Source organism: Zootermopsis nevadensis, unplaced genomic scaffold (genome assembly GCF_977971745.1).
Source record: "Zootermopsis nevadensis isolate Lab colony 2312 unplaced genomic scaffold, Znev_1.0 Znev_ptg000022l, whole genome shotgun sequence".
NCBI classification, from domain to species: Eukaryota; Metazoa; Arthropoda; class Insecta; order Blattodea; family Termopsidae; genus Zootermopsis; species Zootermopsis nevadensis.
The window spans coordinates 7,004,498-7,032,477 of NW_028259154.1; the positions used below are offsets into that span (position 1 = coordinate 7,004,498).

The 27,980-nt window shown below is 37.5% G+C and overlaps 2 protein-coding genes across 10 annotated transcripts in view; both read left to right on the forward strand.

The window, feature by feature from the left end:
* Positions 1–20,482, forward strand: part of stai (stathmin) — a 34,764-nt gene extending 14,282 nt beyond the window's left edge. For 2 of the 8 annotated variants that reach the window (XM_022066519.1, XM_022066526.2), the window contains 6 exons: positions 7,271–7,437; positions 10,793–10,984; positions 13,007–13,147; positions 14,668–14,808; positions 18,330–18,485; positions 18,740–20,482. In XM_022066519.1, the coding sequence (XP_021922211.1) occupies positions 7,271–7,437; positions 10,793–10,984; positions 13,007–13,147; positions 14,668–14,808; positions 18,330–18,485; positions 18,740–18,823 (881 nt within the window). In that variant the 3' untranslated portion in view covers positions 18,824–20,482. Of the gene's footprint in view, positions 1–1,216; positions 1,365–1,665; positions 1,741–2,947; positions 3,000–7,270; positions 7,438–9,787; positions 9,947–10,792; positions 10,985–13,006; positions 13,148–14,667; positions 14,809–17,338; positions 17,557–18,329; positions 18,486–18,739 lie in introns of those variants that run through there. The other 6 variants (XM_022066492.2, XM_022066511.2, XM_022066501.2 and 3 more) reach the window with 6 other exon arrangements.
* Positions 20,483–20,888: 406 nt separating this feature from the next.
* The window catches only part of NFAT (nuclear factor of activated T cells 3), a 118,236-nt gene continuing 111,144 nt past the window's right edge, over positions 20,889–27,980 (forward strand). For both annotated transcript variants that reach the window (XM_022066716.2, XM_087353580.1), the window contains exon 1: positions 20,889–21,098. In XM_022066716.2, coding sequence (XP_021922408.1) covers positions 21,032–21,098 — 67 coding nt within the window. In that variant the 5' untranslated portion in view covers positions 20,889–21,031. The remainder of the gene's footprint in view (positions 21,099–27,980) is intronic.

Here is a 27,980-nt window from a genome sequence, read left to right on the forward strand (position 1 = left end):
TGCATGTCCCACTGAGAACACGGTGCACCGTCTGGCTGCCGTCTGTACAGTGGGAATCCGGTGCTGCATCCGGCAGCCGGACCGGTAGATTTGCCGTGATGGCTCGTGGACAAACTCTCATATACAACAATGTATCACTACCAACCCGGTAAATCTATCGGAACGGCGGACGGCGAAAATTCTTGTCGTGGACAAGGGCCCTTAAGGTACAATTTGGCTGCACGCGACAGAGACAAGCGACCGAGACTGGTCGCTTCCTGTCTGCTCTCTGTACAATCGTATGAAGTACAATTACGAGCGCGAGACAAAGACAGGCGACAGAGACAAAGCACAGGAGACCGCTCTCGGACCAGTAGTGTCTCGCGACGGGCTTAGGCAACACGTGTGTTGTTGAGTAAAATAATGGCAGAAATTAAATTTACTGGTGACCAAGATGAGGAATTGGTAGAATTAGTAGCTGTAAACCGATCACTGACCACCGACAGAAAGATCCTTCTTCGCGTCTGGTTTTGAATATTGAACTCATAGGTTTTCTTTGTTTCTTTCGCAACAAATAACACAGCAACACATTATCATCATCTTCTTCGAGTAACCTTTTTAGAAGCATTTTTGTACTCATTTTTCACAGAATATGTGCACGTATGTCTCAACAAAACAAAGAAAACAAACACTTTGCCGCATGTCTCGGTCGTCACCTCAAAAGTGTGTGGCGACAAGCTGCGATGTGTCCGTCTCCCGTCTCTGTCGCCTCCCTCGGTCGCTTGTCTCTGTCGCGTGCAGCCAAATAGAGTGATGCTGTTAGAAGAGATTGACGCAACGTGGAATTTGGGGCGGGGCTCTACTGTGTGATTTGATCTGTTAATGACCATATTCATTCATCTCTTTGCTGTGTGTGGTTAATTAACGCTACTCCGTATCTCGTTAAAGGGTGATGTAAATCGTTTTAGATTGTACAAGTAGCGCTTGTCGGCCACCATTAAATATGAAGTTATGCAGGGAGATGCTCGAAGTTTTACCAATAAAAGGAGAGAACATGACAGGTGAGGATGACTAGAAAATTGGAAAAGTACTTGAACCGTACTGAACGCAGTCCGAGACATTCGTACTCAAGATGGCGTCCGTGCTTCCCTTTATTGAGCGTATCGATTGTTGGAGGGGGAGGGCGTTGGAGAACTCCGCGACGCCTGCTGGTCCTGGCTCCGACGACTTTGGTAGACGTCATATTGTGACTGGGGTTCGTAGTGAGCGGGTCAGAGGTTCGGGATTGTTGAATACATTCGCCGGCATTATGCTGATAAATCTCGTCAAGGATTCTGTGCTCCAGTGTTTCTGTCACACTTGTCGCGCACCGCTCCCTCCTGCTGGTAAGGGTCGCCGGGGGGAGACGTGCGGGAATGTGGCACCAGATGATTGGTTTTAGTACAGTGTCTTAATTGTTAAATCTTACATTAATTTTGGTTTTGAAGTTTTTTAATTCCTTGCAGATTAAATTAACGTAGTCTTTTCCAACAAAATTACATTTAATGTCGCGTGTACAGTCTCTTTCTTGGGTTGATTCTTTTTAGGGTGGGGTTTAAAGAATAGCGATTAGTGTTTGAATGAGGGTAGGAGGTGATATAGGGTGTTGGTCGTTTCTAATGGTTTTTTTGGGGGGGTCGTTTTTAGCTCGTCGAGCTGCGCCTATCAAGAAGGCGAAGACCAAGTCCCGGTCGAAGCAACCGAAGAAAGTGAAATTCATCAGTAAGTATGTGTGTGTGTGGTCTAACGCAGCTTGTCACCCTAGTAACCAGTGACAAATAGAAACAATTTGGTTGAAAAGAACTTGTCACTTTTCTGGCGCCCGGGTTTGTTGTAGAACAAAGTTAAAATCATTCGGATGCATTGTGTGTTGAAATGAACTTGTCTTATCGATAAGCATAGTGGCAGAAGGATTTATGCGTGCTATTAGCGGCCATTGGCTTTTCTTATCCTCATATTTTACGAAACTGTTTAAAAGTAAGTCACACCGGTTTTGTACATGTCACAAAATATCCTGTTTCCGATTTGTTTGTCTAAAATTTAACGTACAAAAACATCTTGTTATCTCGTGTAGATCAGGGGTTTTGATTGACCACTCTGAACCAAAAATAAATTTGCCATACAGCTCATGTTTGCATTAGACTGTTGATAATTTCGTTGAAATCTGTCAAATGGTTCTTCGCATTGCGTGCAGACTTGATTTTTTCGGACGCGCTGTAAATGCGAATGTTCGCCTGTGAGTATTCTGATATTCTTCACAGGGGGCGGCAGGGAGATTTCTGTTGTAGCAACGGTATGCATGTATACAGCCAGTGCTTTCACCCGATATTGACGCCCTCTAAGCATTTAGGTGACAACCTTGATTTTGTAGCAGTGCGTCTCGTCACTTTGGTGATGAAGAAGATACTTGGCGGTTTATTACAGTTTACAGAGGAAAAACACCGGGACTCACCAGGCTGTGATAGAACAATTCAAAACCATTTTTAATAATAGTTTTCACATTTTAACTTTTCCCGAATAACTGAATTATGAACGTTTTAATATGTAGTCTTGTCATTTCTGGGCACTGGGGAGGACATCCTTAGTACATTGACTTAGAAGCAGAGAATTTGACCTGACGATGGACACATTGGCTCGAAACATGTTGTTCAAGTGAACAGTGTGAAGTATGACGTGCAGGGAAAAACAGGAATCTAGGATATAACGTAGATACAACGTGTTAACGGATTTTCATGTTACTTGTTATTTTGTGTACATTTTTTTATTTTCGAAATTGGACAACACTGAATGTGCGTAGGCCTAAAAAAATTTAGTCACGGAATTTAAAAAATCAGTTTTGTTTAACTTGTACGTTTTCTTCATCAAATGTTTGAAAGCTGAAATACTAAAGTGATGTTGGTAGATGTATTGCTGTAATCTACGAATATGTGCGTTTCTGTTCCTGATGCCAGCCGTGGTTAGCATTATTTTGCGATTTGCAGGTTTGTAATTCTGTTCTATATTTGTTTCTGCATTCTTACATTAGAATATAAAAATAAGCATACAAACTGTTTACACTATAAATGACACTAGTGCCAAACGCGTTTTGACCTCAAGAGGTCATCAGTGGCAAAAAGGGAAATTAATTCATATAATCTCAAAATATTTTGACACTTGTGTAGGATTCTCTTTAATTATGTAGTCTATAAATTTGGTCTTGCCCCTGGAAGATTTCCGAGAGAAAATGGACGATGAAATGAAAATACAAAATATTTATGTCCTTGACTGAAAAGATGAAACCTGGAGTGGTGAATCGTATGGAGTAAAGTAAATGCTAAGCTTTATTGCCCAAATGTAGTCTTGGTGAATATAATGCAACGCCGCGGTGTTAATAATTGCTTCGTAATCGAGACGTTTTGAATTTGAGTCAGATGAAACCAGCCTACATGCTGATATTCTGTGTCTTTAAGTTTATTGAAGAAAATTATCCTCCTATCTGTGCCTACGTCAGCCAGTTTGTCACATTATTTTTACCAACTAAAATTTTGCATTTCTCATCTCCCGTGTGTCACGTGCCCACCTGTTTCATCAACCCAATTACTTTCGACGAAACGTTTTGTGAAGCTCCGTTTTAATAGTTGCAGTAGCCCCGGTACATCAATTATTACGTAACCTGATTGGAATTTGTCTGTGCTGGTTTTACGACCACCGGATTTTCTTAGTACCCGTATATGGTTAGTACATTCTGGATGGGTATTAGGTTCGTAGTGATAACTTTAAATAGGGTAAAAATACAGCGTTTTCAATATGTATTGGTTTTTGATAATTCCTCGAGGGGTAAACCAGTGATCTTTCTGTGTATGATTTGAGGTGAGTCTGAAGATGGCTGTCTTCTGGGTTGTTGCGCCGTGTTTTCTGGTAGAAGTAAACCGACATCTCACGAGGTTCTTGATTCCTCTGAAACGTCGGTAAACTTCTACCAGACTGCGTAACAACTCAGAAGATAGCCATCTTATTAATGATCTTTCTGCTAGATTCGTAGAGTTGTGGAGGGGAACAATTATTTGAAAAGGTGCCATATAGAGACTTGAATTAGGCAGTTTTTACTTAATTGCAGCAGTTGAACTAAAATTTAGTTAATTACATTTGTTGTCCTTGTCTCCTGACCACGTAGATCCTCTGTTGGAGGGAGATGACTTTCAAGTCTCGTAATATTTTGATCTGTTGGATTAAAACCGTATTCCTGAAAAGCAGAGACATAGATCCTATAATTTTCCTCTGATTTGTTTAGTTGCGAGAGCCGCTTATTTTGCAGAGAATAAGACGATGCGAAGCTACAAACTCGTTTTAATATCCTGTGTGAAATTTATTGGGAAGACATGCTCGGAAATGAAGATTTCTGCCCTGATGACGGAGGTAGTATGACTTCTGAAACGTTGGTTAATATCGACCAGACTACACAGCGCAACAACCCAGAAGACAGAAATCTTCATACTCACCGCTGTGAAAACCTCAAATCTTACACATGCTCGGAAGTTTTACTATTTTCTGCCGTTGGTCTTCATTTCCTTCTTCCATTCAATTTCAGTTTTCAGAAATTGATGCAGTGTTGTTGCTTTATTCGCTTTGTGGTTTCGAATTTCTGAGTCTGCGTTGGAAGGCGGTTTGTAGAGACAAAGACGTCAATGTGTCGCCTGCCGAAGTTCATTGAAAGTGAGACGGGGCGTCGTGTCGCCTCAAGTTAGGGCGCCGAATGTGACGTATCGTCTAGCACAGACGAAGCGACGCCGCCCCAGAGATCGATACCACGCCCCTGGCGCGTCTGCAACCCGCATCGCTTCACAACCATATGCATCTCTACCCCATGTGACTCATCAGGGCAGCTGGGAATTCTGGGATCCACGGCCTCTTACCCTGTGCCTTGGCCATTGTCTACCTTTTTTTGCACCGACAAGCCTTTCTTGCTGCGGCACCTTTTTGCGCATAATGTCCCAGCCGAGTTTGCATTCCTCCTTCATATTTGTGAGGTCCAGGGTTCGAGTGTTGTCCCGGAGATCGGCTATCCTAATTCAGGATTATGTGTTTTTTTCTCATTTCCAGACAAATTCCGGGGTAATACTGGAAATAAGTTGCTGCAGCTTCCTTGTAATCCTTTGCCATAAATTATCCATTAAATGATCCTATCATTTGACACTGTGTAATCTGAGCTGCTGAATGTGTTGTTAAATAAACTACAAATAAGTCTGAAGACTGCTGTCTTCTGGGTTATTGCGCTGTGTAGTCTGGTAGATTTCCACCAACATTCCAGAGGTCATACCGCCACCGTCATCAGGGCGATGAATCGTTGGTGGAAATCTACCAGACTACACAGCGCAATAACCCAGAAGACAGCAATCCTCAGACTCACTACTGTGAAAACCTCAAATCCTACACAAATAAGATGATGTCCTCATTTATATAGGCTGTATATATCGGTTTATTAATGTCATTTACATCTTCAGTTACCCATTCAGCGTTCTTCTCTGTTTGGCCCGTTTTTCTTTTGTATTAATTGCAGATGATTCCTAAAATAGTTTCTTACAGTTTTCAGCATTAATCAGAAAACTGCATTCATGACTTTTTGTTTGCATTGAATTTGAAATAATGTTTTGATAATTACAAGATAACTGATTCTATGCAGTCCCTCGTTAAAAGTTGATAGTATTCTCAGTATATGAAAGTTCATTGTTGTGTTCACTAGCATCCATCATTGTACCCTGTCGTGACCCTTTTGTATCAAATACACATTATCACATTCATCTCTTTAAAATCCATTCAACTCTTCATTATGGAATTTTCACCATCATCCTGTTATTTCCTCTTGGGTATGTGTTCTTTCCTTGGAATGCGACCAAGTTTTACACCCATACATAATAACAGGTAAAATAGTTTTGTTTGTTTTAATCTTTGGTTTTAGACAGGAGACTGGAAGGCAGCTGATTGGGAACAAGCGTTCTGGAGTTTAATCTGCTCTTTATATATTCATGAATGTAATTCATATTTATTGAAGGAGCTTTGAATGCTGGTTGTGCAGAATTAGGTTATGAATTGAAAGTTCAAAGGTTTGAATTAAACTTGTGTGGTTATTGACTGTATAATCATCATCATCATCTATGGTGCTTCGGGCCATGGCCTCCCCTTAGGTTTCAAAACAAATTGGTTTTACGGGGTGGGGTTTTTAACCCCACGCCCAACCCCCGACCCGAAGGACCAGGGACTCTTCTTTTAGGGTTACCATACTTTGGCCAAGGTGTCTCAGTTTTAAGGCGCTGGGTGTTCACACTCACCCATCCCTATCGGGTTGGTTTCGCTGGTATTACTGGTAGATGGTCAACCATCTGAAGCATTTCTTGTGTTTTATTGGTCACACCTACTCGATATCAGTGCATCCCACAAGACTATATTACCAGCCACTCACCCTCTTCCTTTATCGGGGCTCCAGACCAGCACTAGGAAGTATGAAAGTACTCCCTAGAGGCGGAGTTGATTGTGTATTATAGGTAACTGATATCCTCACTTTATATTTGAGGTTACAGCATGTCACCATAGTGCGTAATAATTATGAAGCAAATGTTGCTCTTTCAGTTAACATTTTACATTTAAATTTTTCTATAATGTTTTTTTCTAACTTGGCATTCACTTGCAGCTTGACAGTGATATGAGATGGTTGTCTCATGTGCACTTCTGAGTTTTCATGTTTTACAATGTTGTCATTGTGAGTCTGGCCCAAACTGTATACCGTGTGACCGGACGCGAAATCAGCTGAGAAGCATACAACATGCCACACTATGTTGCATAGTGTTATTCTGATTGGTTTATACCCAAGCCGTACAATAAGAGGCATCTGCCTTAACACCTAGAACATCTTTTGCTTTTTAATAATTTTCTGTGGAAATATACAATAGTGCCATTGTGTCAGCTATAATCATGGCTTTCCATTAATAGATTTTGTAAGTTATTTTATTATATACATAGCAGTTTGTAGACGTTCATTTTCAAAATTGAACTTGACATAGGAGTCAACAGTTATATATAGCTCAGTATAATTTCTGGTAACATTCTAGGAAACAAGTGCTGATAAAAGTAAACTTGTTAAGTTCATGTTTGTCATTGTTTTTCATAATTAGTTGATATTATTGCTGTTCTTTGGATTGAAAGTTGGATGTTTGTCTTCTGTGGTTGTGGCTTGTGGAGTATGGAGATAGGTATAAGAGGTTTGAACTATGTTTTGCAGCTACTGAAATTAGGTGCCAAGAGAAATCAAAGGGCGGTCTTGCATACGAGGTGATCTTGGCCGAGCCTGTAGCTGTGACCCCTCCCAAACGACCCATCTCACCCAGCAGCAAGGTTTCAGTAGAGAACATTGACGAAAAACTTAAAGCAGCTGAGGAGAGGAGATTGGTAAGTTTACCCAGCGTTAAACTTGTTGAAGGCATAGGCAAACTGATTAATTGTATTCATTAAGAACGAATGCATGACATGACTTAAGATCCCTTGGTGAGTTTCAAATGTACTAATTCAGGTTAACTAATGCTGTGGTAAGAAACCTAAGTTTAACACTGCTAATACCTAAGCTCACCATTGTATATGATCCTGATCTAGTTTTATGTGTTTACTATCTTTGCATATTATCTAAGGCCCATCTTAATGTTATCCTCTCATCTCCTCATATGTCTTCCAATCATTCACTTCTCAGCCCATTTTATCACAAAAATTCTGTATGCATTCCTTGTCTCCTTCACCCGAGCCACATGCCCAGCTTCTATGCCACCTATTTTTCTAATATTACTGTGTATTTTATAAATCACAGCATTTTTCTGTATGTGATAATCTAAAAAGCCAACTTTGTCTTAGGTCCATATATATTCTTGGACTGTTTTGGAACTGAATAAAAAGGCATCTGAATATTTTCTTCTTTCTTATTGTGCATTATGTTTCTGTTTGTTGGTGGTGTTCCCAGATTCTTAATTTTTAAATCATTCTCAGACAATTTATTGCATGTTATAACTTTGTTGCTGATTTTAGTTTTATGTCATGTTCACATATTTATGTTTGTTTGATTTCATTGCTGATTTGGTTTTATGCCATGCTTATAAATTTATTTATATCTAGGAGAGTTTTTAAGAACCAGTGTAGCTCAGTCAGTATAGTGACTGGCTATGGACTGGATGACCGAGGTTCGATCCACAATGGGGGGAGGGGGGATTTTTCCTTCAGTCTCTGTATCCAGACCAGTTCTGGGGCCCACCCAGCCTCCTGTCCAGTGGGTACCGGGGTCCGTTCCCTGGTGTAAAGCACATCTGTGGTGTGATACTGATCACTCACCTCCTTCTAGTGCCGAGGTCAAGAATGAGCAGGAGCTATACCGCCTCTCCTCCCAAGCGCCTACATGGCGTATAGTAGGACAGCTTTACTTTTGATGTAAATACGTCTGTATTTTAGGGTCAGTGTCATTCGGCAAAAAATGTAACGAAAAAGTGTTACGAAATAGCGTTACGAAAAAGGGAAACGAAAAAGTGTAACTTCATTGTTATGTTACCTAGGAAACGTCAAACTTCATTGTTATGTTACCTGGGAAACGAAAAAGTGTAACTTCATTGTTATGTTACCTTGGAAACGTCACCTTACCTTACAGTACATTACATTACCCTACCTTACCTTACATTACATTACCTTACATTACCTTACATTACATTACCTTACCTTACCTTACATTACATTACCTTACCTTACATTACCTTACCTTACCTTATATTACCTTACATTACATTCATCTACCACAGACCCATCTGAAGCCTTATTAATTCAAGTTAAATAAGCAATGCCTTAATCAAAATTTACTCAATTGTAAAGCGGGTATAAAGGAAATATTTAGAATAAAGCCAATATATAAACTTCCTTTCCGTATAGACGTATTTTCGTCAAATTATCCGGAACCGTGGTTCCACTGACAATCTGTTACTTTATTATGAAAGTTTTTATTATTTGTGATATTTATTATATATTCTCTCCTTAGAAGTGATCAGCATGCACAAATTCTTGCTTTAGACCATTCACTTCCAGCTTTTCCGTAACTTTAATGATAGTGTATTCTAAAATGTAATTCAGTTGGGATAAAGAATTCCCTTGGTTTTGCCCATTGTGAACTGAAAAGCATCAGATACTACATACCTACCATATGTACTTATATGAACTTACATCTGCTGAATACTCATTTCACTCAATCTTATTCCAAGTAAATAAAATTATATGGTACTTTTTCCCCAACTGAACCATTATTCGTTTTTAAAAACCCATTAGTAGTTGATGTACTGATTGCTTATATATTTCGTTTTTTCTGTTAATATTCTGAAATCAAAAATTTTTATTAATTGTTGTCCTATGAGAGAATCCACATTTAAACCATACCTGTAGAAAACTGGGGGAATAAAATAAAATGTTCTTTTATGTTGCTGTTTACTTCAGTCAGTTTTATCTCCAATTTTATAAGGGATAATCCTGAGATATGCAGAAACCTATTTGTGTGTCCTATATATGGAGAATTTCTGTTTTATTTTATAATATCAGTTATTCAAAACCTGCTCTTTGTACTAGTATGGATAATTTTTGACGTAAATACGCCTATAAAGGAAGGGTTATTCGGCAAAAAAATGTAACAAAAAAGATCCGATAACAATGGTTACCTAGGGAATGTCGTCTGTTTACTCGGCATTATTGTTACCTACGAAACGTCATCTGTTTACTCAACATTATTGTTACCTAAGAAATGTCATCTGTTTACTTGGCATTGTTGTGTTACCTAGGAAACATTACTTGGCATTTTGTTACATTACTTTCGTTATTGCGGCAAGAGCTGAGCTGTGATTTGCTTGTAGAAGAAGTGCGTCGTGGAGTAGATAATTTTGTGCTGGTAAAAACGTTTTAGAATATCACAAGTACTTATCTTATATAAGAATTATTAAGTATTCTGTTGTTGCGTTAGTTTGTTGCGTCATACTATATACAAGATGGATGACATTGATGCTAAAAGACTCCATAAAGCAGAATATATGAGACAGTACAGAAAACATAAAAAAATAGAAGTATTAGATAATGAACTGACAGTGGAACCACGGTTCCGGAGAATTTGACGTAAATACGTCTATACGGAAAGGAAGTTTATATATTGGCTTTATTCTAAATATTTCCTTCATACATGCTTTACAATTGAGTAAAGTTTGATCAAGACTTTGCTTATTTAACTTGAATTAGTTACGCTTAAGTTGGGTCTGTGGTAGCTGAATGTAATGTAATGTAAGGTAAGGTAACGTTTCCTAGGTAACAACAATGCTAAGTAAACAGATGACGTTTCCTAGGTAACCATTGTTACACTTTTTCGTTCCACTTTTTTGCTGAATGACCCTTCCGTATAGACGTATTTACGTCAAAAAAGGTTAATCGTCAGCTGTAAAGTGCGGAAAATCCAAATCGAATAGTGATCCAGAAAAGTCGCTTTCAAGAAGATAACAAGCCGAAGAATAAATACAGCATGATTTCACATGCATTGGGGAGTCCAAAGCCTGAAGGGATACCACATCAGAGACCAATTTGTGCATTGGAGTATAATACCTGAATGGTTTTTTTTTGAGAACTGGAGTAGTTTGAAGATGTGAAGTGCATTACTCTGACGCGTACAGTTGGGTCCAGTGGCAGGCTTTTGTTATATGGTTGCGATGGTATTGTACAATGTTCATCTGACATTTGTTCTCTCTTTCAGTCCATAGAAGCAAACAAAATGGCACTTCTGGCTGCCAAGATGTCAAAAATTGAGGAGGCATCAAAGAAGAAGGATGAACAAGCAAACACATTCATCTTACAAACTCGAGAAGCTCTTGAACAAAAGATGGAAACACACACTGAGAAACGGGAAGCACACCTGAGCGACCTGAAGGCTAAACTGAAGGACCATGTATGTATATCCTAGTCTAACTTTTTGTTTGTTCTTATTTTTTTAATTCTGGAATGTTGGACTACGTGTTGATTGCTTCTGTTGTACAGAATAAATTCCTTTCACCTAACACTTAATACTGAGGGTTGGTGATTTTTTGATTAGTACCTAATAGTTTTGTAGACTGGCTATTTGTGAAGGACAGGGAAGGGTACTTTGTTAAGTTTTGGTTCCATGGATTCCTGTGCAAAAGATATAATCCTCCTAGCCAAACAAGATGGGGGGGGGGGGGGGGGGCTAGAAAAGAATTGGCATCTTTCCCTTCCTACTTATGTATTAACAGGCCACTCATGACCCTGCTACCCAAATATTTTTGGTGGCATATTACAAAGCCACAAACACATTTGTTCTTTCCTTTCATTTTTCTCTCTCTGCTGCTTTTACTGCCTAGTTTGCTTAGTGGTTGAACCAACTGTGAGTAGGTGACTCCGAGGTGTCGTGTGCATTTCCACTGAAAAGTAACTTTTCTGGGAAGCGGATCTTATGGCAGTACAGTAATATCCCCGTTAATGCTGCCCCATTTAGCACTGTTTCGCTATAGTGCTCATTGGCAAATCCCATGAGCTGCTGCCATTTCAACATCATTGCTAATACTCATTTAGGTAGCCAATTAGTCATTCAGTGCTCTTTGTACGGAATACTGTGTATATATGTGGTCAGCTGCTGTGTACATTTTGGCAGATATTTTCTAGTGCTTTTTACCCATCATGTCGGGGAAAAAGTTTGCGAGTGATGCAAAGGAAAATAATTTTTCTGGATGTGAAACTGCAAGTGTTATGCCTGTTAGGCCAGCTCCTCATCTAAAACATAATTAAATAAGTTTTATTTTTGTTCTAATTGTATTTGTATTTGCACCCATCTAATATATACAAATGGTAAAATGACCCCGTTTAGCGCTCCATTTTCTAGGAACGTATCCTGAGCATTAACCGGGGTATTACTGTACTTTGAAGATGGAGGTTTAATCGCTGGTTGCAGAATTTTTTTTTATTGTTTCCCAATTTAGTGTTCATACACACCAACTGGTATTGTGAATGTCATGTCAGTTTGAATTTATACTGGTTATCATAGAGTGGTAACAGACATCCAAGATTTTTTTCTTCATGTTTTGTCACACATCTGGACTGGCCCTGGGGTCTGCTTAGACTGCTGTTCACTGGATACTAGGGCTTTTTTCTTAGGGTTAAAGTGACCAGGTCATTAAGCCAACCACATACAATATGGCCCAAAATGTACTTATCAAGTTCTATTTCACCTGAACAATAAGGCAAAAATATTTTATTCAGATACCATAAAAATTGGCATCTCAAGTCATTTATATTATGTGTTCAGTATGAATATTGGTTTCTGTCCTTGCTGTTGAAGCCCTGCTGCTTAGAGAGCAAGAATCTAAAATTGGTCCTGCCTTCTGAAATTTCTTGACAAGGTTTGATATTGTACCTGTCTGGTCCAACTTTTATGCCAAAGTTTGCCTGCAATGCTCTTCTGACCTTTCTGGGCTGATCAGATGTACTTTTTGATGTTGAATATTTACTGGTTGGTGCTGTAAGCTGCCATTATTTTGGTGTTTACAAAATTTAATGAAAACAAATGGCTTGAGTACTACAGTGTGTCAGCAGAGTTTCTGCAAACTATAGTCACTTGTTGAGAAAATTGAGTTTAAACTTTGTAGGTACAATTTGGGCTACTCTGTACCGCCTTGTGTTAATAACTTCCATATGTTTTTGTGTGTTCATGGTGTGGTACATGACTACATTTTGTCTGTTGATGTCCAGCTTGTGTGGACTCGGACATTTGAAAATTTCCATAAGAATCTGACAACATTTCTTGACCTCCACTAATGCAGTTACTAACTTTTATACAGAAAGTTCCTTTGCACTGATTTTTATTCAGGATTTTGCACATTTTTATATCTGATGATAAGAAAATCTTTTAGTACTTGAATGTTACAGTTTGAAGTTGTATGCATCTTTCTTGTTCCAGTTGGAAAGTGTGGAGAAAATAAGACTGTCAATAGAACTACAGACAAATGAAGTTAGGAATGCAGTCGAGGAGAAGCTGAAAGTTGCCACCGCACAGCGAGATGAAAATATCAAGAAAATGTTAGATAGGCTGAAGGAACATGTGAGTTAGCACCCAAATTTGGCAACAATTTCTGATTTGATAGAAGGGTCTGGATCTTCATTTGAAAAGTTGAGAACACAACAGTTTTAGATTATATGTTTAAAATGTGTGTGAGTTATGTTGTGGAGCATGTTCTAATTGTATTATGCTTTGTAAATGTTTAAGAACCATATTTGACAGATTTGCGTTGTGTGCACTTAAGAGGCAAACTGTTAATGCTCACGAATATTGTTAACCAAACAGTCTCAGTTGAGATATTTATGGTCCTGTTCTGAACATATGAGATACTGACCGTACTGTCCTCAAGTTTATTTAAATCCATGTACTGCCATTATCATCATCATCTTTTGTCCTCTTCACTAATTGTGAGTTATCGTATAATATTGTTTCACAATCCATGCTCCTGTGGAACACTGGTGTTCTGCAAGCTGGATTTAGATGATCGACTATTAAAGCTCTCTAATTGCGGCCTCTTCCTAATTCTCAGAAGAAATAAAGTTATGGTAATGGATAGAATTTTCTTAATTTAAGTTCACCCACTGATGACACAGAAGACCAGCATCAACATTACCATGAATAATTATTAAGAAAGTAACTGTCTTAAAATAAGGAGTAATTGTATGCTGCCATAATGAATTAATAATGTCTGCATTCTGGAATTTAAGTTTGATAATGAATTCTTTCTTTTTGCCACAAAGGCATCCATTTGAAGCCATTTTAGTAATTTCTGGACCCTTTTCTTAACTCTGAAATTGATATAATTTCAGTTTTGTTGAGTTATTTATGTGCATTGCATGTGAGAAGCTTAATATTTTTTGATGTTGTGCTAAATTCTAGATTTAGTGCTTTCACATTCAATGTTAGCAGTAATTTATTATTTTAATAGAATAATCATCATGCAAAATGGAACTTTGTCAGAAGTAGTGTGTGTGTTCAAGTCTGGGTATGTAACCTGTCTCTGGTAAGGTAATTCGTATTACCTTATTCAGACCTTTAGTTATCATATGTTGTTGTATCAGAAAATTATGTTGAATTTGGGTAGATATTCTGTATCTGATTTTGTGCATTTGAAATGGTGTGGGAATATGGGAAAAATGAATTTTTAAACCATGCTGTGTTAATGTCAAAGAATTTAAATATATTTAAGTAATTTGAGTGTGGAGGAGATGCCACTTCAATTTTACAAAATGTGCATGCTTGGACAAATGTTTCTGTGAATTGTTCTACATAAAAGATTTTCTTGATCTGGGTACTGTCTCTCAAAATTCATTATTGAAAAATTACCAGACTATCACTCGTGTTCTTTGTTACGTCTTAGGTTTTAAATCTATGGTGGAGTGCCTTGTTGAGATTCTGTAGTAAGAGATTTGTTGTGCCAGGAAGTGTATAGGATGATATGATTTTGTCCATAATTTTAAATGACTGCAACAACACAAAATCTTTGCGCAAAGTTCCATTATGCTTGAGGCAAGGGCTTGAGCACTGCTGCATGTTATGTATTGAGTGTGTGCAATGGACAGGAGGAGCAGGCGCAGCGTGTTCGGACAGGAATGCTTGAAAAGGTGAAGCAGCTGGAGTCTCAGATTCAGAGCAAGCTGGAGCTGGCACAAACACGACGTGAACAGCTTGAGCAGGAGCAGCTTGAGAAGCTGCGGAATCATGTGAGTATAATGACCTTCCCAGTACACATCCTTTACATTCAGTAAGTACTGTAATATTTTCATTGACCTTGTTTCTCGTTTAGCATGGTGGCATTATTGTAACCTGATTTTGGTTTGAGAGTACCCTAGTTTACCTTCCAATAATAGTAACATGAAGTCTTCATTTGATTTGGAATTACTTTGTTTTTTAACTTTTTAAGAAAATGTGTCAAGTTAGAATCCACATAGATTGGTAGGAATGAAGTGCTATAAGGCTTAATTCAATATTTGTTAGATTCATTTGTTTCAAGAATACATTTGATAGTGTGACTGACTGTGGGCTGAATAGCCAGGGTTAAATTTTCTTTCAGAGAAAACACTTTTTTTCTTTGTAACATTATCCAGACCAGCTATACAACATGCAGTTACCCAATTCCAGTTTTTGTGCCTCTCGCTAAAAGAAATGTGCTATTACCTTGCTGAATGTGTTGGGCTCAGTTTTTACTTGTAATGGAAAATTTGGAGCAGGGGTTCTCAACCTTTCAGGACCTGGGGCAACATTTACCTTTTTGTATTGACCCTTACAAATTATGCCAATTTATTGAAACTGCTAGCTAGTTCATTAAATGTGCTACTACTTTTCAAAACAGGTTCATATATTGCTCAGTAATTTTGTTTAACAGTTTTGTTGATTGTTACTTGTATTAAGTATTTCTTCGCTTTAAATTGTATATGTTATTGTAGGCAAAAACAATTTTTTTGTTGTGCAGAGTGATACAGTATTAAAAAAAATTACTTGGGCCATATAAAACAAGTGGGCTGCATGCAGCCTGCATATTAAGTATCCCTTATTTATGGCATTAGAAAGTGAAGGTCTTTATTACATACAAGTCGCCAAGTTTGGATTATAGAATCAAGGATGTGATGTGATGAGCTGGAGCTTAAGATTGGGAGTTTAGAGAAACAAGAAATGCGTGTCAGACTTTGGTGTGGGAAATCTAAAAGGGTGGCCACATGGAAGACTTAAGGGGGATACAGGAGGGTAACATCAAGTTGGGAATAGGATGTGAGGATGGGAAGTATATGGAATTACCAAGGAAAAATTGATGGAAGATTTGCAGATTTGGGTGGGAAGGGGAGGCATATTGTATTTCTTCGTTGTACTACAGCTGAGTCTGAACAGCTCTCTAATGCTTCTGATTCTTCATTTCTCAATTTCTTGGCATTGTCTGACCACTTGGTTTGGTCTCTTGATGCCTCATGGCTCTTTGTCCTAGAGCGGCTTACAGTACGTTCTATATTGTATAAGGTACATGATCATAACACAACTCGTGAAAGTTTGCTTCGTGATAAATGTAATGTAATACAAAGGCCTTCACAGCTGATTTGTTTAGGAAGTATATTTAAATATATTTGTTGACCGTGTGATCAAAATTACATCTTGCTTATCACATCTTTGGGAAAGGAATCATTTCTTGCTGGTTGTTTTGTTTTATTGGGTTTGGTTTTTGAATTTAATCTACTTTCCATTATTTTTATGCTCTTATTCTCCTCTGTATTTCACTTGACTCACGTGATGTTTCCTTTGTTTATGTCTTTTGTATTAACCAGCCTCTCTTTGTTTTCTTTTGCTTTTTGAAAGATTGTTGGTTATTGTATTGTATCCTAAGGTAATACAGAATTATTTAAGTAGATGTTTGAACAGTCTCTAGCTCATCAGGGCTGGACCAGACTCATTATTGTGCTCAGTACATATTGTTTAGAATTTGTGTTGTAGATATTCATACTTACTCTGCGTTCTTGATTTGTGACTTTAATGAGAAGTGTTCTTATTTAGCACTTTGTACAAATTGTAATTGAACTTTCATGAAATTTGTGCATGTTACCACCAGATGGGTTTACATGATCAGTTGAGAATATGTTGTAAAAACATTTTTTTTCCCCATACACCGGGGTTGTCAGTACAGTGGGCCATCAGTACAGTAGGGCACCGCTTATACGGCGGGTTAGGGACCAGACCCCCGCCGTAAAGCGAAAATCGCCGTAAAGCGGATCTTTGCCTTTTTTCACTTGCAAATGCATATCAAAGCCTAATAAGATGTTTACACTATCATATAGTAAGTGCACAATAGCGCTAGGCCTAAGAAAACGATATGAAAGTAAAATGAATATCAGTAGTACACACATTGTGGCTCGTTTGATCTTCAATCCACACAACTAAAAGTTTTTCCATGTCAGCAATAAGGCTATCTCTCTTTCTTATGACTTTAGAGTTCATTCGTGTGACACTTTTAATTTCATTTAACACTTTCTCCTTAGCGTTCACGATGGTACTAACAGTTTGGCGAGCTAGGCTTAGCTTACGTCCTATCTCGGCCATAGACATGCCTTGTCCACGAAGTTTAATTATATCTAACTTGGCATTTAAAGTAAGAGGCTTACGACTCCTCTTTTTATTGCTACTACCCTTAGACGTCTTTGTAATTACACTGTAGTAACACAAAAATATTATATAAATATACAGTTTGTAATAACTTTGAAAAATTGCCAGAAATACGGAGACGCGGAGCGCACAAAAGCTGTAAACAGACTGAATCAGCGATGATAAAATGGCGCCGGATGCACTTCTCTGACTCAGCTGTTGAGCGCCGTATTAGCGAATCGCCGTAAAGCGGAGCGCCGAAAAGCGGGGCCCTACTGTATCAATTGTTAATTGGTACTAAAGAAGTGTGGCAGATTAGGAAATGACAGCTATGGAACAATATATTGGTATGTTATGACAGTTCATTCCAAGGAAATCATGAACTTGGGCACTAAATCAATTTTTAAGGTAAAGAAAATGTCAACAAAGACTAAGCTTGAGATTGTAAAAAATTTGCTTGATTTTCTGCCATAGCAGAATGGAATTCACATTCTTCCCCTTTGATTTCTGAACAGAAATCCATATCAATAATAATTGTACTATTTGCAGCAAAACATGGGGGATAAGAGACTGGGAAGTAGATAGATATTGAGAGTCCACTGTATTGTTTTGTATGGAAACTTCACATAAAATTTTCAGTCCTGAAAGCATGGAAATTTTACCAGAAGTTAATATTAGTGGGAATTTGATATGCTGTCATCCATGTAACCTTACCAGCAGAAGAATGAGATGAAATAATGTAGTACTTGCATTCACTATTGCCAGGAATCAACAAAAAAGGTTTTCATATATTAATGGATTTTGCATGAAAAATTAAATTCACTGTTAGACATTTGCCTAATAGTATACAGAGTTATGTGAAGAGTGGTGTATTGGTCAAGGCAATGAATGGTATGCAGGACCAAAAGAAACATTGTTAAATTGGCATTTTAAGAATGTTTATCAGGGGCATGTTATGTAGGAAGTAAAATCAGTGTAATCTTTTGCAGGAATTCAGTATGCAGAGATTTGGTGTGAGGCTTTGTTATAGGGTACTGGCTGTTATTTCATTCTATTGATGTGTTACATGATACTGCACGGTAGTTGAATATGTTGCATGTTGTATGGCACTTTGTAACAGAACAAAGAAAAGCTCGCAGAGGTTCGGAAGACAATTGAAAATCACGCAAAGGAGATTGAGGAGAAAGTTGGCAAGTGTCTACAGCAACGGCTGGAGACTGCTAGTCAGAACCGTGCGAAGGAGATTGAAAAGATGCGAGAGAACATTCAGAAGCACGTACGTCTTCATTTTGGTTGCATGTTTCCTTGCTGCATTTGTATTCTGTTGTGCATGTTTAGATCTCATTGCACTGGATGTACCATTTTGTCAGTATCGTTTATAGAAGTACTTTTTATTTTGGTTACTCATGTCTTCCACAGGACTGTAATTAGTCTTCACATTTTGCCTTTAAGGCTGTCTTATCTTGTTTTGTTCTTGCAATGAAAACCTTGTGATTTTCAGTGTATGGAAGCAATTGTTTATCATTGTAGGAACGCCGGGCTGAGATGGTGCGACAGAATAAGGAACGTCTGACCAGTCAGAATGATGAGCAGCAGACTGCTTCTTCTGGCTAGTTGGTCATGAATGGAAGTCACCGCTGCCCAGCCCCCTCATCCCTTCCGAACAAGGAACAATGCTTTCGTCATTCATCGAGCTGCTTTTTATGAAAATAAGAGTATAAAAACCAACCAGGGAAATTTAATGGACACACCCTCTGAATTTAACAAGTTCAATTGTTAGTATCTTCTTGTTCTTTCAGTGTTTTAAACTTGCCTCAATTTTCTTGTGTGATTGTTGAAAATATTAAGGTAGGCAGTGTATACAATTGGCTTATGAAGAATAACACAAAACTATACCCATGCTTTTCTTGTTAAAAATTTTAAGCAGCAGCACCACAGACGAGAGGACGGTGGGAGCAAAATTGCTGGTTGTGCGGTTTAAAAATTCACTGCCTTTTTTCACCTTCTAGTATTGTGTAAATCAAAAGGGGCCATTACAGAGCATCAGACGATGAAGCAGTTTTGTTACTTGATGCTTTGTTTTGAGATTTCATAGCTTAATGTTAATATGTCTGGCTTTTGGTGCAGTATTGATATTGTAACTTGCAGTGAGCTGCCGTTATTGCTGATGTGAGGTTTGTTATATTATTGCGACATTTACATTTGGTACTTTGTGGAGACATGAAGCTCTGTTTGAGGCAAAGTAAGTTTGTATTCTTGTACTAAAATTATTCATTCTCAGGACTTTTTCCATCATCTGTTCTTTAAAACCATGACGTTTCGGAGTCTGGTTCTGTCTCCATCTTCAGGTGAGAGGTACCTACTTTGTTGGGCCCCTTTGATAGAGCTAGTCTCTGTCTCTTTGGTCCAGTGACAGACTAGCTCTAAGGGATCCAACAGAGTAGGTACCTCTCACCTGAAGATGGAGACTGAACCGGGCTCTGAAACGTAGTGGTTTTAAAGAACAGTCGATGGAAAAAGTCCTGACAATGAATAATTTTAAGTGTAAACTACTGTCATCAAAACCCTTTAGAATTGAATTCTTGTACTAAATTAAAAGTTATAACAAATCAACATACTTCAACAAGATAAATCTAGCTTCTGTGATGGGTTTATGCTAAACAACTGTTAATGGTTAGCTGGAATTTGTAGTTAGCTGGCATGTTTTTGTCCTACCAATATTCATGCCGTACTTAAGTTTGTAGTTATATTTGACTCTTGTATTGTTTTTTGGAATGGTTACACTGTTTTTTTGATGGCACCTGCAAAAGATTGTATAGGCGCACAGAGCTGTTTTAAGTGCCATTATGATTGTGGAAGGGCATGTCTTTCCAGTAGTTCTAAGCTACCAGAGAACCTAGGCCTAAATTCCAAATCTTGCAGTTAGTAATAAATAAGATAGGCTGATTGTGTTCACATCTTTCTAACCATTCCATATTTTTCACTTATTCCCTGTGTCCTCACTAATCTTAACACTTCTTAAAATTGCCCATTTCCTAGTTGCCTTGGGAATTACTGTCCCTTTGGACTGAGATAGAGATCATTCTTGCAGAATCTGTTTTGTGTAATTTCTTCAAATGTCTATTTTTGCATACTGTTTTGGAATTTTGCCTGTTTTGACATTTGGTTCAATTGTTCTATTTTGGTGAATTGTGCTTAGTATAGAAGTTGAACAAGCCTGAGCATTATAACTTGTAGTTTTAATTAACAAAATAAAGGTAGTTCATACATAAATTGTGTAGTTTTATTTCATGACACAATCAGTGGAATGATGAGTGGGACCTGTATTGTAATATGGTGTATAGCAATAATGAAGCATCTGTTTCTGTGAACAGCCTTCATTAATATAGCAGTTATATATAATCCCATGACCTTGGCATAGGTACAGGGTTTACATGAAATTTACAACAAGTTAGATTTTTATTATATTTTAAGCTAGTAAATGCTTCATACATTGAAGGGAATAAATTTGTTTTGTCACAGATGTTGGACATATGGAGAATTTACCTACTATTGGATGAAGTGAGAAGTTGCTGTAATGGTTCAGGTTGAGGAATTTATACACAGTATTACCAGCAGAATTTCATTTGGTTATAATGATTGACGTCAGTAAGATTTGGACCAATCAGAATTTCACTGTATAGTCAGCTGTGATCATAGAAGGGTAATGGCCGATGTTTGGTTGTTATTAGGTTTGGTCGTGTATTTTTCAACCAATAGTGTCTTAAAACCTTTTTACTGTATTATTTTTTATGTATGTGAAAGCTCGTATAGTACTTAAATATGTTGCTGAAGTATTCACAAGCCGAGAGGAGGACCAAAGCAAATGCCAACAAGCAACGTGCCACCGGTAAGTAGCAAGTGAAATACTACGAGTCAATAAAGATGGCGGCTTTGTATATATTGAAGTTTGTTGTTGACTATTGTTTGACATAGAACTTTAAGTTCGTTGGTAGTAATTGGCTCACGTATTGAATAGCTTGAGAAATCATTACAACATTAGTTACACTTCTGTTTATTTATTTATAAACCACTTGCTTTACGGCTTATATCTGTGTGCACCCATATGTTACTCATTACTTTTATTTTTTGTTTCTTACAGTATTAAACCACATTTTATTCACTGTAAGATACATAAAATCCAATTGTTACATGCATTTGAAGTGAGATAAATTGGCACTGTGGCGAATGCTAATGTGAAAACAGATGATAGTGTTGTGAAGGTTATGTTATGCCATTAAGATAACTTGAGGTTAGAAAGAGGAAATATATGTTTGTAATATTTTACATGTAATAGTTTTTTGTGCTTTCACGTTACAGTGATTCACATTGAGCAGTTTGTTTTACACAGGAATATAGGGATGAATTTTAAAATTTTTGTATTGAAAGTAGAAATGTGCATGTTGATTTAGACAGTATGCAGATCTATGTAGAATTTGTTCTCATGTTGCTGATTCAATTCACATAGTAAAGTAAAGGTTAGTGGACCATGAACTGTGTATGGGTTACTGTATTTACAAAAGTAACGGTGCCTTGTAGTTAATGGCGTTTATTGCTGTAAGCAAATCATACAGTTGTAATCAAAAACAATTTCCTGCCATTGTCATGTGACTGGTTGCGCTTAAAAACACTTGTATAACTTGGTGTAGAGGGACTTGTAATGTTTAAACCATTGCTGACTGATGTCATGGTTGATTTTTCTCCATTATTGAACATATTTATCATAGGATTAATGGTCATCCGACTTCCCGATGTTGATGTTCTCCAAGTTTATTAATGTGAAATATTATCTCATTTATGAATTGATTTCATACACTGACCTCAGAAGTGATTTGTTATGTCTAAGTATGTTGTTACATTTAACAGGTTTGTTAATGAATTCTAAGGTACATGAATTAAAATTGCAATAATAGATCTCTTATTGCATGAACTATGTTTTAGTGTTTGCATTGAACCTCTTGCAGTAATTACTGTCATTGTGATTGAATTACTACATATTACATACAGGCCAGCTGTTGGTATGTAGGTTTTCATGATAGTTTAAAAGCCATATCTGAAATTTGCTCCCATATTGATTTAAATGCATGCAGTTTGTCCCAGATGTTAATTTCGGAGTTTATTGTGCTTGTGTAATAATACATGAGGATATCACACAAATAAATTATAACTTATGTGAGTATGAAGTAACTGAGTAGAGTTATTCAGAAGCTGGTCAAATTCCCTGTCTTTCAGTTCATTAATATGTTCACAAGAACCCACCACATCCATATTATGAGCCTTTTTTTTATGTGTGTTTGTCAATATATAATTTGTTTTGCTGTACATGCAGGAAATTAGAAAGTGTTTGTAGATGATGTCATGATATTAAAATGGATTTTAGATGGAAAGGTGAACATGCAGATTTTGTTGATACAGCATATAATAGGGTAGAATGGCATTGGTGAACACGAGTTACATAATATAATTGATCAGCTGATTGAAAATTATATGGCATGGAATTATTCAGTTCTAGTCATGAGAAAGATGGTAGCTCTTTCTTTTGTCTTAGAGCCTTTACCATTTGTCCATTGTCTGTTTATCGCAGGAATTAGGGCACTAATTTCAGAAAACTATTAGTGTAATATTGCGGGAGGTTATAAATTTGTTTTAGAATTTATGCGTGAAGTTTCTTCCCAATTGTATTGGCTGATACCATATAAGAACAGCACACATTACTGAGATTGTCTCTCTTAACTTTTAATCATGGGAATTTGGTAGCTTGTTCATGTAAATGGTGTATAAATACAATCCATCAGTTTCTAATGTACAAGTTTGGCTGCCGCCTCTGATCAAATTATAAGTATTCAAAGGAAATGACTTGTCTGCAGTCGTTTTTTATTGTTCTGCTAGACTAATAGAGTGAGTTGGCTCAAGAGATAACATGTCATAATTATATTTCGGTGGTACTTGGTTCTAATTGTGGCTGGAGCATTCTCTATCATGACAAGTATTTTGTGGTATTTAGGTAGCTGTAGGCACATTGTAAAGTATGTTGTCTACCTAAATTGACCATATTATGCCAGTTTAAAAATCTGTTGTTTTCTATCACTTCCATTCCAGTTATTTGTTTCTGTGACCTTGACAAGTTCATAGTTGTTACCTTTGTGGTATTTGAAGCATGACCTAAGTCTAACTAAGTATATTTGCAAATAGTCTTGAAGTTTGCCTATGTGATTTAATGTTTGCTTTATAGCATTTTTGTCAGTGTTTAATTTTCAGTTTCATAATGCTGGGGAAATTGTTTTTTTTAAACATGTATAGTAGAGATGAATCTTGTTGCAACAGTGGCATGTTCTTGTGGTTGCCATTGTTGCCACCATTGCTATTGTTGTTGCTGTCCTTAAACAAATGCATTAATTCTGAGTTATGATTGTTGGGGGATTTAATAATGTTTTTTTTTGCATGACCTGGCATCTAGTCCATGATTTGCCACTGATATCCAGTGTATTGAGTTAGAAAATGTATAATTTAATATGTTAAAACAAAATAGAAAGATGGTATATGTTGTTAATGACCTTCCATTGTGTCCATTTATTTCTCTCCAGGAAATGAAGTTCTTGTACAGTTTAAGGGACCAGCATTCATTATATTGGTATTCATTTGGAGCATTTTCTTGTTTTTCTCAAAATATAAATTGCCTTTCCTACAGACATTTTCATGTATTATTTACAATCATCATAGCATATCTTATTGGATACAGTTTAACTCCTGTAGTTAAGGCAGTGGTGTACAAGTAAGGTAATGAAATAACCAACCATGAACTTAACCATCTTTCTGCTTCTTTTTTCTGTTCATATGACATGAAAGTTCAACATGCTAACAAGGAACCTGCTTTTGGAGCCTCAGCCAGTTCAGTCCAGTCCACGTCATCACACCTCCTTTGAGATCCATTTCAGTCTTGTTCTTAATTGACTGCTTTTCAGGAACCTTCCATATCAGAATTGTCCAACAGTTTTATTTCCCTCACTCGGGTTAAGTGACAGCACAATAAATACATGTATATGTATTTTCAAAGTGTATTCATTGTGTTTTTGTATACGTTATTGATCTTGATCATTTATTGCAGATAAAAATCCATGTTAAAGCATATTGCACTGTAGGTTATCATACTCAACTGAGTGAAAATCTTTTTAGTCCTGTGTAAATATCTACTGTATCAGATATGGAATTAAAATTTTTGAGTGGTTTTGAGATTTTATTTTGCTTGTATCTTTTTGTGCTATGAATAGATTTGCTGAAATTCAATTTGGCTTCATGCTGTTTGCTCAACAATTTTTAATGTGGACCTTAACACATGCAAAATTTAATCAGAATTCATTTATTACTTGTGAAAATGAAATATAACAGACATACCTCATTTTATAAAATACCTATAAAATCATAATATTAAGGGTTCTGGGATGTTTTATATATGTAAATATTGTTTTGGGTTGTTAATAACTACGGATTATGTGACTTTCTGTTGATGTGTTATTTTGATTTTTTGATGTGATTAGATAGCAGTAAATACCGTTTTAAACAAAACTGAGCTTTATGAATATAGCCAAGAATTTGTTTATGGGGAACTGTTGCTGATATGTGAGTGGAGTCCCCCAAAATAATTTGTTTAATTTTGTGCTTAGTCAAAAGCACAAAATAAAATCTTTATGTAAGTAGAATATGGAAAGAGACTATCTTCCCAAATTAAACTGAAGTACAGATTGGCAAGAACAAGAAACCAAGGAGAGATGCATAGAATTTGAGCAACTGAGGCCTGAACTGGTTCAACTGAAGTGGTTGAACTCTTGACTTCTTGATAATGATGATGATGGGTTTTGGATTTGATTAATGACCAAGAGATAGGTTATAGTGATTAAGGAATATTGTGGCCTTCCTTTATCACTCCAGGCATACTCGGAAGTAGTACGGTAAAATGGCACGACTGCATTATTCCACTTTAAGATCAGCTACATATATGTTTGATTCTTTATACCATGTTCAGGTGAAACACTAGTCTGACCAATGAAGCTGTGCTGTAACAGCATGTATCGAAAATGCAGACATGTCAGCTTTGTGAACTTTTAGAATGACTAAAATTTGGCATAATAAATGCTACACAGCAATAAAAGTAATTGTTTTAAAACTGGTTACAGCAAATATTTTTATAACAGTGTAGTTTTGACAAAGCACATAGAAAAATAAGTTGTCTTAATGCCAAAAAAGGACCTTTTTAATTATATTAATTGAACAGTAATGTTTCCGTATATTGTTAATGGATTAATTGCTGTAATTTTACTATTTGCTAGTCCTGTAACCAAATGTAACACACTGTAGAAATGTTACTGAGAATGATCCAGTAGGGGCCGAAAATCCATTGTCTATTTTGACTTTGTTGGCGTATTGAATGGTTGCTGTTTTAAAATTGGCTTATAACAAGGTCATCTCAACATTACAGAGTGGTCTGTCCAGATGCATTTCTCATGTTGCAGCCTCTCCAATATGTAATGCTTCAAGCTTCTATTTGGAAGAGAACTGTTGAGGGTTTCCATATTTTTCCCAGTACTTTAAAATATTTAATGACTCCTTTCAGTCCCATGCTATCAACTTCTAACCACCTAACTATTGAGCAGGGGTATTTCTATTAAAGTTGGAAGTTGCTAACTTTTTCAAGAAATTCCCCCATTTTTGGAATCTGAATTATCATTCCCATGTTTGTAAAAGCCTGCCATTGATTTCAGAGTCAATTCAGTCCAGTCCACACCCTTGTATCCCATTTCTCAAAGATTCCTTTTGATATTATCCTATCATTTACACTTAGGACCCTCAAGTGGTCTCCTTCCCCAAGGCTTTCCAAATGAAATGTGCGTATTTCTTATTTCCGCTACGCGTGCTACATGTCCTTCCCATTTCACCCTCCTTCATTTGATAGTTTTAATATCTGTTAAAAAATATAAGTTTTCAAACTACCCATTTTGCAGTTTCTCCATTGTCCTGTGACTGACTTCCTTTTTATTAGGTCTAAATATTTTCTCCGACAGTCAGACACAATCATTGTTTTTCTCTTCATGCAAAAGACAAAGCTTTACACCTATATAAAACAGCAGGAACAATTACTTTAGTGTAATTAATATGTATATTTTAGGTGGGAGATGTGAATATACAGGGCTGTGAAGTGACCAGTAGTAGTAAGCATGCTCCGCTTTTCATTTCGTCGTGAATATACTTTTTATTTGTTATATCGTTCTCTGGTATTTTAACTTCGCCACATTTTCAAAATTTGCTGTCCACGTTTACCAACTCATCTTAGTCGACGATACATAACCTCTGCAGTTGATACAGCTTCTTGTTGGAAAACTGGAGACAGGATTGTAGTGGTGTGATAGCGTGCCAGAAAACAATTTAATGGTGTAATTATAGGAGCATAATCTGTTCCTTGATTGTGTTCGCAGTGTTAACGATTTTCGTTATTCCAATGTCCTTGCGTTCAGTAATTATCCCAACGATCGGTTCGCATTTCTGTTGAACTCTTGGTGTAAGCAGAATGTAGCCCGTGAATTCTGAACGGCCCGTGTCAGAAGTCGAAGTCGAGTCCTGTGCACTCGACTTTTTTTGGCATACTTGTTGAAATATATTTCTCTCAGTTATGGTTGCTTGTTAAAAACAAGCCGAAAGACATATACAACGTATGTCCTGTGACGTTTTGTTTTCATGATGCACGAAATCGGCCTTCCACGTCCAATTAACCTTCAGGATATGTCGCGTTCAACCACTGTCGGACATCTTCCCCGTAGTGCGCTGGAGCTCCGTCGTGCTGAAACCTCTTCTGCCTTACAGCTGGAGGCATCTTCAAGCAGCTCCGGTAGAACAGTTTCTAGAAAATCGCTGTCGTTGATCGCCCAGCCTGTCAGGTAGCAGATAGCGTCCCACGACAGTTTCCCCGACTACTAGCCGAAACGCTGACGCTGTAGCAGCAGTACCAGCTCCACTATAAACCAGGCACCAAGGTCGTCATGACAAACAACACTGCTGAGAAGTGTTACCCCATTTGACGGTGACGTGATTTTCGAAAACTGAGCGTCTCAGAGCATGTGTTGTATAACATTTTATACTTTTTTAACAAGGAATCACTACGGAAAGGTTGTGCGCGGATTTCGCTTCCATTTGTACATGACGTGCTGTCGCTTTCTGGTAGATGAAGGAATTATTTGCTGCGGATGGCTGTCCATAGTTACATTTCACTGTAGTAACTTGGTATTTGAAGAAGGATGTCTTTTGGGTTGTTGCGCCATGTAGTCTGGTAGAAGTTAACCGACGTTTCGGATCGCCCTGATGGAGACAGCAAGGACCTCTGAAACGTTGGTGGACATCTGCCAGACTGCACGGCGCAACAACCCAGAAGACAGCCGTCTTCAGACTCACCGCCGTGAGAACCTCAGATCCTACAACTTGATGATGATGATGTGTGTGGTTTTAGCGCCACATCGACTTGGTAGTCATCTACGCTGTACGCTGTACCTTTACACAAAACATGCGTCCACGCCCACCCCACTTCCAGCGGGCTACTCTTGATGCTCGCAAAGTACATTCCATCGACACCGGTGTGATACGTTCATTACACTCGTCCATTCCATCTTCACCATCAGTCGGTTTGATTAGATGCGTCTCGATATTATCCACGTGCCTCAGACACTTCCCCTAAAACACCCTTTAAGAA